Below are 15,225 nucleotides of genomic sequence, written 5' to 3'. Positions count from 1 at the left end.
CTAGCATGTTGAGCTCTCCTTTGGCTTCTCCAGCCTCTGCAGGCCCTCTCTGGGCTTTCACTCTCTAATGTAGTTGGGGGGGGGGGTCCGGGGCTCCCACAGGTGAAATCACTTGTCACAGGAGCAGCAGGCAGGTGGTAGAATAGGCTATGTGCACACTTTGTCTGCTTGAGAAACCCAGTGTGCTAAACATATGTCCCATCCCAGCACCAGTTGGTTCTCCAGAAAATGTTTCTTCAACTCTCCCTCCTTCCATGGGATACAGAGGGTAGATCCATGAAAGGCTGTTTCCTAGTGTGAGCAGCAGGTGGCAGTGTTGGACAGTTGCTCTCAGGCAGACTCAAGCAGTTCCCAGACCTGGTGGGTGCGGTATGCCCGGGAGACCAAGTGGCGGAAACCCTACCAAAATATCAAATCAGATCGTTTTCTCCCATGGTCTCTCTTCCAGGAAATGACCCCACAGACACACTCATATACAGTGATAGATACTCATGGCCACACTGTGACCACAGAGCTAAAACTGACCCGTGCCAGAATAGGGGCTGATTAAATTGCTGACGCACTGTGTGAGAGCATTGTATGAGAAGAGCCCCCCAAACCTGTGGAAGAGAAGGGGATGAAATCCATGATGATCAAGGTGGGGGGCGTTGGCCAGAGCCTTCCACCTCAATCCAGATGTGGTAGCGATGTGCTTGAATTTTTGCCTTTAAGAAATGAGATGAAGCAAAGAGAAGCTGAATTCTTACAGCACACCAAGTGTGAAGGCTTAGGTTACTGCTTCTGCCTCCTCCTCCTCCTCCTCCTCCTCCTCCTCCTTCTCTTCCTCCTCCTGTTCTCTTCCTCCCTTTCATTGTCTGTCTGTCTGTCTGTGGTTTACTCATATGTGTTATGTGCACTTTCTTTTTTTTTTAATTTTATTTATTATTATATCTAAGTACACTGTAGCTGTCTTTAGACACACCAGAAGAGGGCGTCAGATCCCATTACAGATGGTTGTGAGCCACCATGTGGTTGCTGGGATTTGAACTCAGGATCTTTGGAAGAGCAGTCAGTGCTCTTAACCACTGAGCCATCTCTCTAACCCTTATATGCACTTTCAATCCTCCTGCCTCCACTATTGCTAAGATCACAGTTGTACAGCCACACCTGGCTTTCTTTCTCTTAGTGTTTCCTGTGTACATGTGAAATTCTCCATCTTTTCAAGTATATTTCAAATATAAAAATGTATCCGTGTTGCCCAAAACATACACATGAAAAGAAAGTTGGCCCTCTAAGGCCTTGAGAGTCCTGAGGGTTTGTATGCTTTATTTGAATACTTTTGGGGGGGGCAAAGGGGGCTAAGAGATAATCTTGCTGTGTAGGCCAGGATAGCTGGGAACTCACTATATAGCCCAGGCTGGCCTCAAACTGGTGATTTTCTTATCTCTGCCTGCTGAGTGTTGGGATTACAGTTGTGTGCTTCAGTTTACTCACCCAACAGGACACATTTACAGTAAGAGTCACAGTGTGACCAAGATTCTAATGGCCCCGAGGTAACACACCAGACATTTACAGGTCATCTCTACCAAGCTATCTCTGAGCTCAGAGGGGCATTCAGGACAAGATTTGAGTGTACAGGGGTGAAGGCCTTGCTCCGTGGATAAGGAAGTGACTGTGGCCCAGAGATGGCCAGGCCTCAGTCAGACCCATGCAACATGGGCTTCTGCGACCTCTGTGTCTGGGTCACTCCCTCTGTCCTCTGGACACAGGGTTGGGTCAGACCGCCCTGTGGTGCTTTTTAGTTGTTATGAAAAACCATGATCTGGAAAAGGGCTCGTGAGTAAAGTGTTGGATGCCGGGCACGAGGGACTGTCATGAGGGACTGTCTGGACCCCAGCCCCTAGGGGAGAGTTGAGTATGGTGCCTATAACCCTAGCGCTGGGGAGTGGGGTGGGTCCTTTGAGGTTCCCTGTGGGTCAATGTGGCTAAAAAGGCAAGTTGTAGGTTCAGTGAGAGACCCTGGCTCGAAAAACAAGGTGGGAAGCAATAGAGCAGCAGTTCTTACCCTGTGAGCGCGAGTCACATGACCCTTTCACAGAGGTCACCTAAGACATCAGAAAACACAGATACTTACATTATGAGTCATAACAGTAGCAAATTTACAGCAATTAAGTAGCAATGAAACACTTTTATGATTGGGGGTCACAACATGAGGAACTGTACTATAGGGTACTGAAGGGTCACAGCGTTAGGGAGGGTGAGAACCTCTGCAATAGAGGAGAATACATGCATACATGTACACAGGCACACAAGCACACATGCACACAGGTACACAGGCACACAGGCACACATATACACATGCACACAGGCACACATACACACATGCACATAGGCACACATACACACATGCACACAGGCACACATGTACACATTCACACAGGCACACATACACCCATGCACACAGGCACACATGTACACAGGCACACAGGCACACATGTACACATGCACACAGGCACACATGTACACATGCACACAGGCACACATGTACACAGGCACACATGCACACATGCATACAGTCACACATACACACATGCACACAGGTACAAATGCACACATGCACATATGCACACATGCACACAGGCACACATACACACAGATGCACATGCACACAGGCACACATGTACACATGCACAAATGCACACATGCACATATGCATACATGCACACAGGCACACAGGTACACAGGCACACAGGCACACATGCAAACATACATACATGCACACATGTACACATGCACACAGGCACACATGCACAGAGGCACACATGCACAGAGGCACACATGTACACATGCACACAGGCACATATGTACACAGGCACACATGCACACAGGTACACAGGCACACAGGCACACATGCACACAGGTACATAGGCACACAGGCACACAGGTACAAATGCACACATGCACATATGCACACAGGCACAAAGGCGCACATGCACACAGGCACACATGTACACATGCACAAATGCACACATGCACAAAGGCGCACATGCACACAGGCACACATGTACACATGCACAAATGCACACATGCACATATGCATACATGCGCACAGGCACACATTGATGAACGCACCAACATACACATGTACCCACATACACACCATACACAACAAACAACATACTCATGCAGCCACAATGACTGCACGATGAGAGATTGCAATTGTAAGGTTGGGCCTCAGGGACAGCCAGATATTTCTGTGGCTGAGTTGAGACCTTTGCCTCTGGTCAGGGAACACTGGGGACATCTGAACCATTGCTGAGGTGATGCTGTGACCTCCTCCCTGTGTCCTTGTTGTTGTTTTTTTTAACTCCAGATGTTGATCTTGAATGGGGACTCTCATAGCCTGAGTGGGGCCTGTGCTCCCAGGACATGGGGAGCTCTCAAGAACCCGACACAGCTGGGCGTGGTGGCGCACGCCTTTAATCCCAGCACTTGGGAGGCAGAGGCAGGCGGATTTCTGAGTTGGAGGCCAACCTGCTCTACAAAGTGAATTCCAGGACAGTTTTTAAGTCAGTTGTATAGCCCTGTGTGGCTGGAAAAACAAACAAACAAACAAACAAACACCCGACACAGTGGGAGTCCTGGGAAAGTTTTGTCTCAGGTGAGCCCATGAGCTCAATACTTTAAATCTAGACTGCCACATGACTGGAAGTGGTATGAAGAAGTTGAACACATTTTCTCAAAATGTTGCCATCCAACTTCAAAAACAGTAAGTCGAGGCTAGGAAAAGGTCTGCAGAGTGTTGGCCACAGAGCCACGGGACCTGAGTTTCGATCCCAGTGCCTGTAACACCTAAGGGCTGTGTGTGTGGTGATGCACCTACAGTCCCAGCCCTGGGCTCTCTGTTTTTAAGTCAGTTGGCAGCATTTGCAGGCCACTGCAAGCAGCATTGCCCCGTAGGCAAAGATTCTCTCCCATACCTGCTCAGGTCTAGGCTGGTGTCCTTGAGGCAAAGCTTACCCCTTAGAGACCCTGAGATGCCTTTGTGGCCTGTGCAGGCTCCAATGTCAAAGTCACAAACATAAGAGGAGGCTAGAGTGGAAGGGCCCGATTTCTATCCCCAGCCCCAGGAACTAAAGACAGATGGACGGAGACAGACAGACACAGGAACACCTGGATTATTGGCTTTTTTTTCTCCCCCATTTGGTTTTTCAAGACAGGGTTTCTCTGTGTAGCTCTGGCTGTTTTGGAACTCACTCTGTAGACCAGGCTGGCCTTGAATTTACAGAGATCTGCCTGCCTCTGCCTCCCAAGTGTTGGGATTAAAGGCGTGCGCTACCACACCTGGCCCAGATTATCAGTTTCCTTAGAAAATGTGGTGTGTGCCTGGGTGGAGCCACTTGCTCCAGTATGTCTGAGGGTAGGTTGGAGCGGCCTGGAGGTCTCCCCTCTCTTCAGATCTACATAGCTTCCTCTGTGGAATCTTCCTCTGCTGACCTTACCTGTCTGCTCTAGAGGAGTTTGAGTGGAGACCCCAGATCTGTGTCCCCCACCAATGGCCAATGCAGCTCTTTCCGGGATGCTGAGCCCCCTTGCCTTTCGTGCAGGGTCTGGCCTTGCTTTGGTCTAGGTCTCAAGGGGGAGAGGCTGGTGCCTCGAGTGTGGTCCTCCTAAATGGCTTCATAAAGCCTCACACACTCATCAAATCCCTATTGGGTTCTTGCTACGGAGACGCTCTCTCTTGCAGGAACAGGCCCTTATGCCTTTCTACTAAGGGATGCGGGTCCTAGGCAACTCTTACAGGGCATCACCCCAGGCTGTCCTATCAGTGACACCCAGAATACTTGTGAAAGGCTGAGGTTGGGTGGCCCTGGCCTAGAGGCGACTATCACCATCTTCTTCTGTGCTCCGTCCCCGCAGGGGATAAAGACCATGCATGCAGTGTCAAAAACCGCCTGTGGAAGCTGCTGTCCCCAGCCAGGCTGGCCTCCAGGGCTGACCGGAGCAGCTGGCTGGAGAGTTATCTGAGACATCTTGAGGAGATGGGGGTGTCAGAGGAGATGCAGGCCCGGGCTCTGGTGTTGCAGCTCTGGGCCACACAGGTAAGCATGGCTGTGTAGGTGCGGAATTCACGTGCGTGTGCTGGTGTGAGCAGATGAGGGTGTGAGCACATGGCTTGCTGGTTGACCCCACCCCGCACTGTTTCTCTCGTCCAGTGGCTTTGGAAACAGGTGGTCCAAATGATAGGCTTTGGTTGTTTAACATAAAGAAAAATGGCAGACTGATAGAAAAATGGGACTCATGTAGCCCAGGCTGGCCTCAAACATGCCAAGGACAATCTTGAACATGTGATCCTCCTTCCTCCATCTGTTGAATGCCAGGGCATGCTGGGAAGGCTGTGCCTCTAGCTTGTAGCTTAATTTCTCCAACCTCTCTGCCTTAGTTCCTTTCTTCCTTGCTCCTGCTGTGGTTTCCTCCCATTTGTGACCAAGTTGCGAATAACCCAACTTACGTTACAATGTCTCCAGGGAGGGAGATTGTCCTCCTACAGCCTGTTGCCAAACTAGGAGGTTTAGCCCAGACTCATGACCTCGGTCTAGCCTGTGTCTTGTAGTCTCATAGTCATTCTAGTTGTGCCTCTGTCTAGGTCCTTCCCTGTTTTCGTGATGAAATACTCCATCCACAGCAACTTAAGGAAGGATGGATGTGTTTCAATTAACAGTTCAAGGTTATAGTCTATCCTTGTGGAAAAGTCACGGCAGTGTGGGCTCTAGACAGCTAATCACAGTGAATATAGCCAATACTCAGCTCCCCTGTCCCCTGACACCGTGCAGGACCCAGCCTGGGAGTGGAGCCACCCAGAATGTTATTCCCACCTTGGAAGAGGCAAGATTATCCTCACGGGCATGCTGAGAGGCCAGTCTTCCAGGCGATTCTAGAACTCAAGCTGGGAACTGAGAAGAACCCTTGTAGCCACTTAAGGCTCATCCTGCCGGGGCCTCTGCACCAGCCTCTGCCAGCACCCGCGTGCTGCCGAGCCCTGCAGAACGGGCACTGACCATTTATCTGGTATCTGTTCTGTTCTTCTCGCTGTTTCCCACGACCTTGGCATTTTCATTCTTGTTTTCGTAGCGTGTAGGCCCATGATTCTGAGAATCACTGAAAAGCTCCTTCGAGTACCTGTGGTCCTTCTGGGAATGCTTGCATTTCAGACAGGCTGGGGCAGGAAGCTGAGGTCCAGGAAACAGGCTCAGTGGCTGGGATGGGAAGCAGGGCTGGGGTTAGAGCCATCCTGGGAGCCACGGCTAGAGGCTCGGAGAGGCCTCTCCGGAAGAGTGGTTTGTGCTGTCTCTGTATGTCGAGAAAGCTAGCCTCAGAGATCTGGGAATTTGGAAATATTCTGGGCAGGGGGACAGCAAGAGCAAAGGTCTTGGGGTTGGAGCCTGCCAAGGGCTGTGGCTACCACAAGGAGTTGAGGATAGAGAGCGGACCAAAGGGGGTGGGGCTGGAAGAGTTTTGAGATTATTTTCTTTTGGAAACTATTTATTATGAAGGGGTGTGTGTGTGTGTGTGTGTGTGTGTGTGTGTGTGTGTGTGTAGCATATGTGCGCCACCTGGTGCCTAGGCCAGTAGAGGGCGCCAGAGTGCCTGGAACTGGAGCTAATAGATGGCTGTGAGCAGGTTGCTCAATGTAGGTGTTGGGAATTGAACCCAGGACCTCTGAAGGAGCTGTGAGTGTTCTTAACCTCTGAGCCATCTCTCCAGCATTAGTTTCTGAGATCTTAAGGTTCCCTCTGGACAGGAACAAATCACCAGTGTGGAAGCATTGTGGCCATTGAGATTGGAGAATCAGATATACATGAGGAACTAAGATGGCCACCAGTGACTTTGGTCACAGATCCAGAGATGACCTGCAGAATGGAGCAGCTGTTTGGACACAGTGACTCTGAGGCCTGGTCACTGCTGTCCCCTGCCCAGCCCCTTGCTTTCTCTTGGCCCCACTTGGCAGTGACTGCTGCGCAGCCTGGCGTCCCTGGGTGATTCCTCTCCATCGACTGGCAACTTATTTTTAGTTGTCCTCAGAGCTTTTAACTGTCCTGCAGGCCAGGGCTGGCAGGGGCTGGGCAGGTCTTAATCAGCAGTTGGCCCTATGCATTCCTGATAACATATTTATGGGCTAAGAGGACAGGGTGCTCCAAAGTGTCCTCAGAGCCCCTTGTACAAATGACCTCTGCGCACAGAGCGGGAAGGTGGCCAGGCACTCGAGAAGCAGATCCTGGGAGTGGCTTTGGGCAGGGCTAGGTGGGGACAGGTCTTCCCAGCAGAGGAGTCAGGAGGACCCTGGGTTGTGAACAGGGCAAGAGACTGTATTGTCCAGCAGCTCTGGACACAAGCTTGTAGGCCTGGGTATGAAGTGGCTGTCACTTACTAGTAAGTCAGTCATCGCACACTGCTCTACCTCATTTTACCCACCTATACAATAGGTATGCAGCTTCTTCCTCAGGACATGGTGGGGCAGTGAAAGGAGGTTTGAACCCACACCCAGCAGGTGACAAGGGCTCACCTGGTGTTTCAAGAGAGATCTGTAGAACCAGGCCTATTGTGTATATGTGCCATTCCAGCACTTGGGAGTCAGAGGCAGGAGGATCAAAAGTTCAAGGTCACCTGCTCCTCCCTAGTGAGTTTGAGGCTAGCCTGGGATATGTTAGACCTTGTCTCCAAAACCTAATCAAATGAAACATGGGCAACAGACGTGCATTCAGGTCCCACTTGTGCATGGCCTTATTCTAGAAATGGGGTACAGAGCAGTGGCCGGGGGTGGGCAGATCTAAGTTCTCATCTACAGAGCGCAGTCAATGCACAGTGGGTTTGTGAAGTCACTAGAGAGAGTTGGTACAGAGGCCTCAGTGGGCGGTGACGTCTGAGCAGAAACTTGGAGTGAAAGGTGAGCCGCCACAGGGGTCTCTGGAATGAGAGTTCTGGGTAGAGGGAGTGGATGCAAAGGGCATGAGGTGGGCATGACAGTGATGCACAGAGAGGTAGCAGGTGTCCCAGAAGCCCCCGGGACCTGGTGGGCAGGAAGGGGCTTCATTCCAAGTGAGGTGGGTGCCGTTTAAGACGGTGCAGCACCATAGTGTGGCCTGTTGTGCTTCAGGGGGGAAGTGGAGGCAGGGGAGTTGCAGTCTCTAGGTCAGAGAAGGTGGGGTGGAGGGCAAGGGAGAGTTGTTGGGTTCTGGGAGTCTCTCATGGTATTTGTGTGCATGGCTAGGAGCCAGGATCAGCTTCCGGTCTGGACCTGGGAAGGTGAACGGGCTGTTAATGTCTGGGGAAGATGTTGGGAGGAGAAATCTGGGCAGAAGGTTGGGGTTTGGTCACATGAGATGCAGGTGTTCTAGAGTAGGTCAGAGAAAGACCTGTGGGACCCGATGGGGGACAGAGCACAGTTGGTGACATTATTTTGGGGAGGAGGGAGCAGGGTCCCAACCCAAGGACTGTCCAGGTAGAAGGGCAAGAAAGTCGGGGAGCCAGCCACGTGGGGAGACCAGAACAAAACATGTTTGGGAGGCAGGGTGAGGAGCAGGCAGAGGCTGCGAGTTGAGGATCCGTGGCTATGATGGCTACCGCAGATCAGAGGCCATGAGTCACGAATAAGACCTGCAGACTGAGCTGTCCAGTGGGTCAAGCATCCCACTGAGAACTCTGCAGACATCATCTGGACCCTCTCAAAGCTGGACGAAACTGGAACCTCAGGGCCAGGAGCAGACTGGTGGGGGAAGAAACACAGACCCCAATATCTATCCTAAAACCTGGGAGGAGGCTCCTCCTGAAGACTGGGATCTAAGGTCCAGGCAGGGGGTGGGGGTGGGGGATAGATCTCAAGGCTGGGGTGTGTCACGGGCAGAGGGAGAGGTCTCTGCGGAGCTGGGACAGGCTGGCTCTCAGCCTCAGGGAACCCCTGCCTGCCCTGGGGACCCTGGTGATAGGGAGGTGATTGGCTCCACCCCTTCAGCCCAGCTACCTTTCAAAGTCCGTCTCCTGATTCTCTGTTGCCTCTGTCCTCAGCCTGACTCCGAGACAAGTTATAAAGTTTTCCATAAGCTACCTGCAGCTAGTCCTCACGGGATCCAGGGTGCACATATGTGGATGTGCACTCCTGGGCTGTGCAGTTGGCAGAAAGGTGCTAAGGCTGTGTACCTCTTTCTGCCCAGCTTTCTACTTGATTTCGTAGAGCTAGGACAATCCCTGGTTGCCCACCCTGAAAACCAACCATGCAGCACACTCCAGCACAGCAGGAAAGCCAACCAGGACCAGTGCAATGGCACACACCTTTATTGCCAGCACTTTGGGGATAGAGACAGTGGATCTATATGGGTTCAAGGCCAGCCTGGTCGTCATATCAAGTTCTAAGCCATCTATGGCTATAGAGAGAGAACTTGTTTTGAAAAACAAAAGAAAATGGGAGGGGGAAAAAAAGCCATGGATTTGAGTGAGAGAAGAGGGAAGGTTTTCAGGGAGGAAAGAGGAGGAAGAAAATGATGTTATTTATAAGCTCAAAAACTGAAAAAAAAATTAAAAAGACAAAAGGTTAAAAGAAATTCAAGCAGGTTACAAGGTACATACGTACAGAGAGGGCACATGGCTGGGGAAGTGACTCGGGGATGCCACTGTTTGTCAAGTGCTTGCCCTGCACAAGGAACTAAGTAAACCCCAGAACCCTTGTTGCAAAGAGAAAGCACAGCCAGGCGCGCGAAGGCACGCATTTGTGATCACAGCATCGGTGTGACAAGACAGCCAGGTCCCTGGGGCTCGCTGGCCAGCAGCCTAGCCTTCCTGCCAAGTGCCAGGCCAGTGAGAGACGCTTGCAGTCTTACAGAACAAGGTGGGCAGCACCTAAGCAATGGCAGCAGAGGTTGCCCAGGGGTTGCACACACACACACACACACACACACACACACACACACACACACACACACACACACACAGAGTCAGTCTGCCACCTCAACCTCCCAGCCTCCAGCCACCTCAAGACCAATTCCTGTGTCCTGTGTTTCTTCAAGGTAACCTCATCCCCTTACATGACCGCTCTGTAAACACACACACAGTGGCAGCCGACAAGCCTCATGCCACACCTCGCAGCCTGCCTGCTCCTGTGTATCTTTTGGACCCAAAGGAACAGGCTGGTTTGTTTGTTTTTTTCAGCAGCTTCCCACATCCAGTCTCACTGCTAGGACATCACCTTCTCGCCAGTTTCTGTCGACAGACACAGCTTGTTCCTGATTTTGGGGTGCTGTATGGGGGCTGCAATTCATGTCCTCTGCCTGGTGCAATTATGTCTGCAAAGACCTATCGGGGAAGATGTTTAACTGTTTGAGTCTGTGACTACGGTAGCATTTAGGATAGACCAAACCTCCCTGCAGGTTGAGGTTGCTTGGGGTCCCGGCCATGTCTGTATCATTGGAAGATGCTAAGGAGTCAGGTGAAGATGTTTAGCCAGGTCTGACCTGGTCTTGGAGCACCCTGTGCCATTGATTTTCCTAGCTTATCTTTTGGGAAGTTTCAAATAATTTTTTTTTTTTTTGCTCAAAAATTAACAGCCTGTAACTGCTCATCTGTTTATTCTTCAGGAGAATCCACTGTAGCGCAAGAAGCATGTAAGGAAATTCTGTTTGCCAAACTATGAATAGCTATTGTTATCAGCCAGTTAAACCCGGCAGCCAGTGTTGATAAACATTCTTTGGACTCACAAGTCTGTGGAGCTGGCTGCTCTAACCAGGCCCAGCTGTGACAATTTAGCTGTACCCTGTGTATCTGTCATCCTGGACCCAAAGGCCCAGTCAAAGGTGGGAGACACACATAAGGTCTCCGAAGGCCAAGGTTTAGATCTACTATTTATTCATTCTACTTCATGCTATTTGCTAGTCATAGCAAGTCCATGACTGAGCTTAAAAACCCAAGAGCGGGGCTGGAGAGATGGCTCAGAGGTTAAGAGCACCAACTGCTCTTCCAAAGGTCCTGAGTTCAAATCCCAGCAACCACATGGTGGTTCACAACCACCTGTAATGAGATCTGATGCCCTCTTCTCGTGCATCTGAAGACAGCTACAGTGTACTTACATGTAATAAATAAATAAATCTTTAAAAACAACAACAACTCAAGGGCGGGGATGTCCTCCGCCTCTTCTGTGGAAAATTTAGAGGAACATGAAGAGGGCTGTGGCCCTAAAAGACACCCCAGACACTCTCAGCGTCCTTGCCTTGTGGTCTTGTTCCTCTTATCCACCTGCTCTGATGGGCTATGGTGGCTACTCGGATGACCTCAGACGAGGGGCTTCACTCGAGGTCAGGATGCCACGAGAGGTCTTCAAGTAGGTACCAGGCTCAACCAAAGCCCCAAGTGGCTTTTGGTCTCAGGCTGGGGGTTGAAGATACCAGTGATACCTGGGTGTTTGGTCAGCACGGGAACCAGGCACCCTGCACTGCACCAAGCCTCAGCCTGCATCCGTTCTCAGAAGAGCCCACTTGGTCCTCTTGGTGGAGTAACAGGCGTCTCGTTGTTGCAGGGGAATATGGGTCCCACGGCCTTCTGGCTCCTTCTTTTCCTCCTCAAGAATCCGGAAGCCCTCGCCGCTGTCCGTGCAGAGCTGAAGCACACGGTCTGGCAAGCAGAGCAGCCTGTTTCACAGATGACCACACTCCCACAGAAGATTCTAGACAGCATGCCTGTGCTAGGTAGGATGGTCAAACCTGCTAACCTGGGAAGGGTGAGCACCTCCTAAGTCCTCCAAGGTCCCTTCCGCTTCATGCCCAGTGTCAACTACCCCATGGATCCTGGTCTCACAAGATTTGTGGTGTTAAGTGAAAGAGAACCTGAAGTAGGTACAGTGGGAAAGAGGCTCAATTCAAGTCGTACGCCTGAAAGTCCTGACAACGCTAGCTTCAGGCTTAGGTAGGTCCAGGAGCTTGAACAGTGCCACTAGGGCTTAGTGTCTCTACAACCTTAGCCCTATTTTCTCCTGGGGCTGCCCCTGGTCTCTGGAGGCAGGAGGGCTGCCAGCAGCTGGAGGCTGGGCCTCTCAACTCAGCATTCCTATCTGAAGTCCCAGGAATGTGTTCATTGGCTTTTGGGGTTATAAGCCCACCCAGAACCAATCACAGGGCTCAGAGAGGTAGGCAGATTGGCCAATGAAAGCTCATACCCACCAGCTCAGAGTAGATCAACAGCACAGCTTGGGGAAACAGTGCAGAATGGCCCCTTGGAGGAAGGTCGGGGGTCCATTCCCAGAAAGGAATGCACAGTGCAGGTAAAGCATTAGACTCTCCTTGGCCGTCTGATACCTTCGTGGATCCCACGTTTTCCCACGTACCCTCACCCCCAAGGGTTTCTCAGGGACCACAGAGTGCATTTTGTCATCTGGCTTTTCCTACCTTGCTGTGTGACTGTGTACAAGGTACACACCCTCTGGTCCTTGCTCTGTTAAACAAGAACGGGAAGTGTCGTCCAGGAGAAAGGGCAGCCTGCTGACCCTCCCTGCCCTCGCCCTTGCAGACAGTGTGCTCAATGAGACACTCCGGCTCACGGCTGCCCCCTTCATCACCCGTGAGGTCATGGCAGACCTGGCCTTGCCTATGGCAGACGGGAGGGAATTCTCTCTTCGACGTGGTGACCGCCTTCTCCTCTTTCCCTTCCTGAGTCCCCAGAAGGACCCAGAAATCTACACAGAGCCTGAGGTCAGTAGCAGGGCCAGGGCTGACTATCCCGGGAGCTGTGGGGTATGGGGAAAACGAAGAACGGAGTCTTTAGTCAGCCCTGAGTGGTAACCCCCTGAGTGGTAACCGGGTGTACTCTCTGCTCCCTCGGCAGCCTGGGATTTGTCATCTCCATAGTCCTTTAACCAAGCCTTTAACCAGTCCAGTCACTTCCCATTGTGCTCAGTAGTAGTGACAAGTCTGGAATCAGATCCCCAGTTCTTTGTCCTGGCATGGGCTTGCGTGGGGTGACATTACACATCAGCTTCTTGTTTCAGGTGTTTAAATACAACCGATTCTTGAACCCAGATGGATCTGAAAAGAAAGATTTTTACAAAGATGGGAAACGGCTGAAGAATTACAACATGCCATGGGGCGCAGGGCACAACCAGTGCCTGGGGAAGAGTTATGCCATCAACAGCATCAAACAGTGAGCAAGGGGCGGGGCCAGGGGCGGTGGGGCACGGGGTCAGTGGGGCTGGTGGGGCATGGAGGCAGTGTGGCATGGGGGCAATGGAGCACGGGCGTGGGAGGCATGGAGGTGGTGGGGCACAGGGTCAGCGGGGCACAGGGTTAGCGGAGCATGGGGTCAGCGGGGCATGGAGGCAGTGTGGCACGGGGCTGGCGGGGCACAGGGGTGGCAGGACACAGGGCCGGCAGGATATGGGGGCAGCAAGGCACCTGGGCAGCAGGGTGTGGGGGCTGGTAGAGGCGTGGCCCAGTAGGGAAGGGGCCCATTAGTGAGTTATGACTGGAGCAGGGTTTGGATGTGGCCCAGGATGTGGCCAAGGTGCAGGGACACCTGATGCCTCTACTGTTTCTTTGACTGAAGGCCTCAGGCTAATGGTTTAGGGATTAGATTCCAAGCTGGCAGAGAGTCAGCTCCTGCCCGCAAATCCGTTTATTTGTGTTTTTAAAACTCAGAAGGGCCCTTGTTTAAAAAGGAAGCCACATTTCAGATTTCTCACATAATGATCAGATCTGGCAGTGAGGTGCTCCCTCTGAATGTGGCGTGGGAATTCCAAACTCTAGCCGCTGAGTTAAGCTAGCTGGGGCTGGCTGTGGCTGCCGCAGTGGGTTCAGACCCTTGTGGCACGAGCTGGCTGAACTCTAGGGTGCCGCTTGGCTGTTGTAACTCCTGAGAGGGCTGAACAGCACCTACATTCTCTTCCTGGGACGCCCAGAGCCTCAGTCTCAGGATCGCAGACTGTCTGGATCCGAGCCTACAACCTCTGCCCGTTGTTTTTCTGGCTCCTATAACATTCTGAGCCTGCCTCCTCAGCTATGAAATTTGGGAGCTACCAATTAGAGCTCCAGAAGGCATCAGAAGGATCTTCCTAAGTCTCCACGCCACCACCTGACTCAACACAGGCTTTGAGAAATGTTAGCCAATATCTACATCACAGCATTGACATGCAGGTCCCATCCATGCCCAGGGACAGCAAATCACCTTACCTTTTGACCTCACTTTTTCTCGACAGTGAAGTAGAAACCGTGAAGGAGTCAGCTCTGTCCTAACGCTAACAGCCTTTCCTAAAAACCACCGAGGCTGTGGGGGGAGGCCAAGGCAGGAGGTTGGTGAGTTCAAAGCCAGCTTTGGCCACTTAGTGAGCTCTTATCTCAGAATTTAGAATAACAAGATGATCCATTGAGGCTGGCCCTCAATGTAGGGCACTTGCTGAGCACACACGAGGCACAAGAGTCAATCCTCAGCATCACAAAACAAACCATACCTCAAAAAAAAAAAATAGCTGGGCAGTGGTGGTGCACGCCTTTAATCCCAGCACTCGGGAGGCAAGCTGGATTTCTGAGTTCGAGGCCAGCCTAGTCTACAGAGTGAGTTCCAGGACAGCCAGGGCTACACAGAGAAACCCTGTGTCGAAAAATACCCAAAACTTAAAAATTAAATAAAATCATAGGATATAGGAAAGGGGAGCCTGAAGCTCAATATTGTCATCAGTGACCTATAGAGATTAAAACCAAGTGGAAGGTGGTCATGCGGTGTCTTAGTTAGGGTTTTACTGCTGTGAACAGATACCATGACCAAGGCAACTCTTGTAAGGACAACATTTAATTGAGGATGGCTTACAGGTTCAGAGGTTCAGTCCATTATCATCAAGGTGGGAGCATGGCAGCATCCAGGCAGGCATGGTGCAGGAGGAGCTGAGAGTTCTACATCTTCATCTGAAGGCTGCTAGCAGGATACTGACTTCCAGGCAGCTAGAATGAAGGTCTTAAAACCAACACCCACAGTGACACACCCACTCCAACAATGCCACGCCCAGTCCAACAAGGCCACACCTCCTAATAGTGCCATTCCCTGGGCCAAGCATATACAGACCATCACATTCGGTTTTCCACATGCTTAAGGTACACACAAGGGCAGGGAGTTGGCTCAGCGAGGAAGAGCAAGCACTGCCGAGTCTGGTGGCCAGGGCACAGCTGATGTTTAGGCGCACATCAGGTGTGTGCTCCCCCAGTGCAGGCTCTGCGTTCACCC

At 51.6% G+C, this 15,225-nt stretch overlaps 1 protein-coding gene across 2 annotated transcripts in view; it reads left to right on the top strand.

The window, feature by feature from the left end:
- The window catches only part of Ptgis (prostaglandin I2 (prostacyclin) synthase), a 48,957-nt gene that overhangs the window by 32,262 nt on the left and 1,470 nt on the right, over positions 1-15,225 (top strand). For both annotated transcript variants that reach the window (XM_030248627.1, NM_008968.4), the window contains exons 6-9: positions 4,900-5,081; positions 11,540-11,708; positions 12,526-12,707; positions 13,004-13,155. In XM_030248627.1, the coding sequence (XP_030104487.1) occupies positions 4,900-5,081; positions 11,540-11,708; positions 12,526-12,707; positions 13,004-13,155 (685 nt within the window). The remainder of the gene's footprint in view (positions 1-4,899; positions 5,082-11,539; positions 11,709-12,525; positions 12,708-13,003; positions 13,156-15,225) is intronic.

Source organism: Mus musculus, chromosome 2, assembly GCF_000001635.26.
Source record: "Mus musculus strain C57BL/6J chromosome 2, GRCm38.p6 C57BL/6J".
NCBI classification, from domain to species: Eukaryota; Metazoa; Chordata; class Mammalia; order Rodentia; family Muridae; genus Mus; species Mus musculus.
This window is presented reverse-complemented; position numbering and strand designations above follow the sequence as displayed.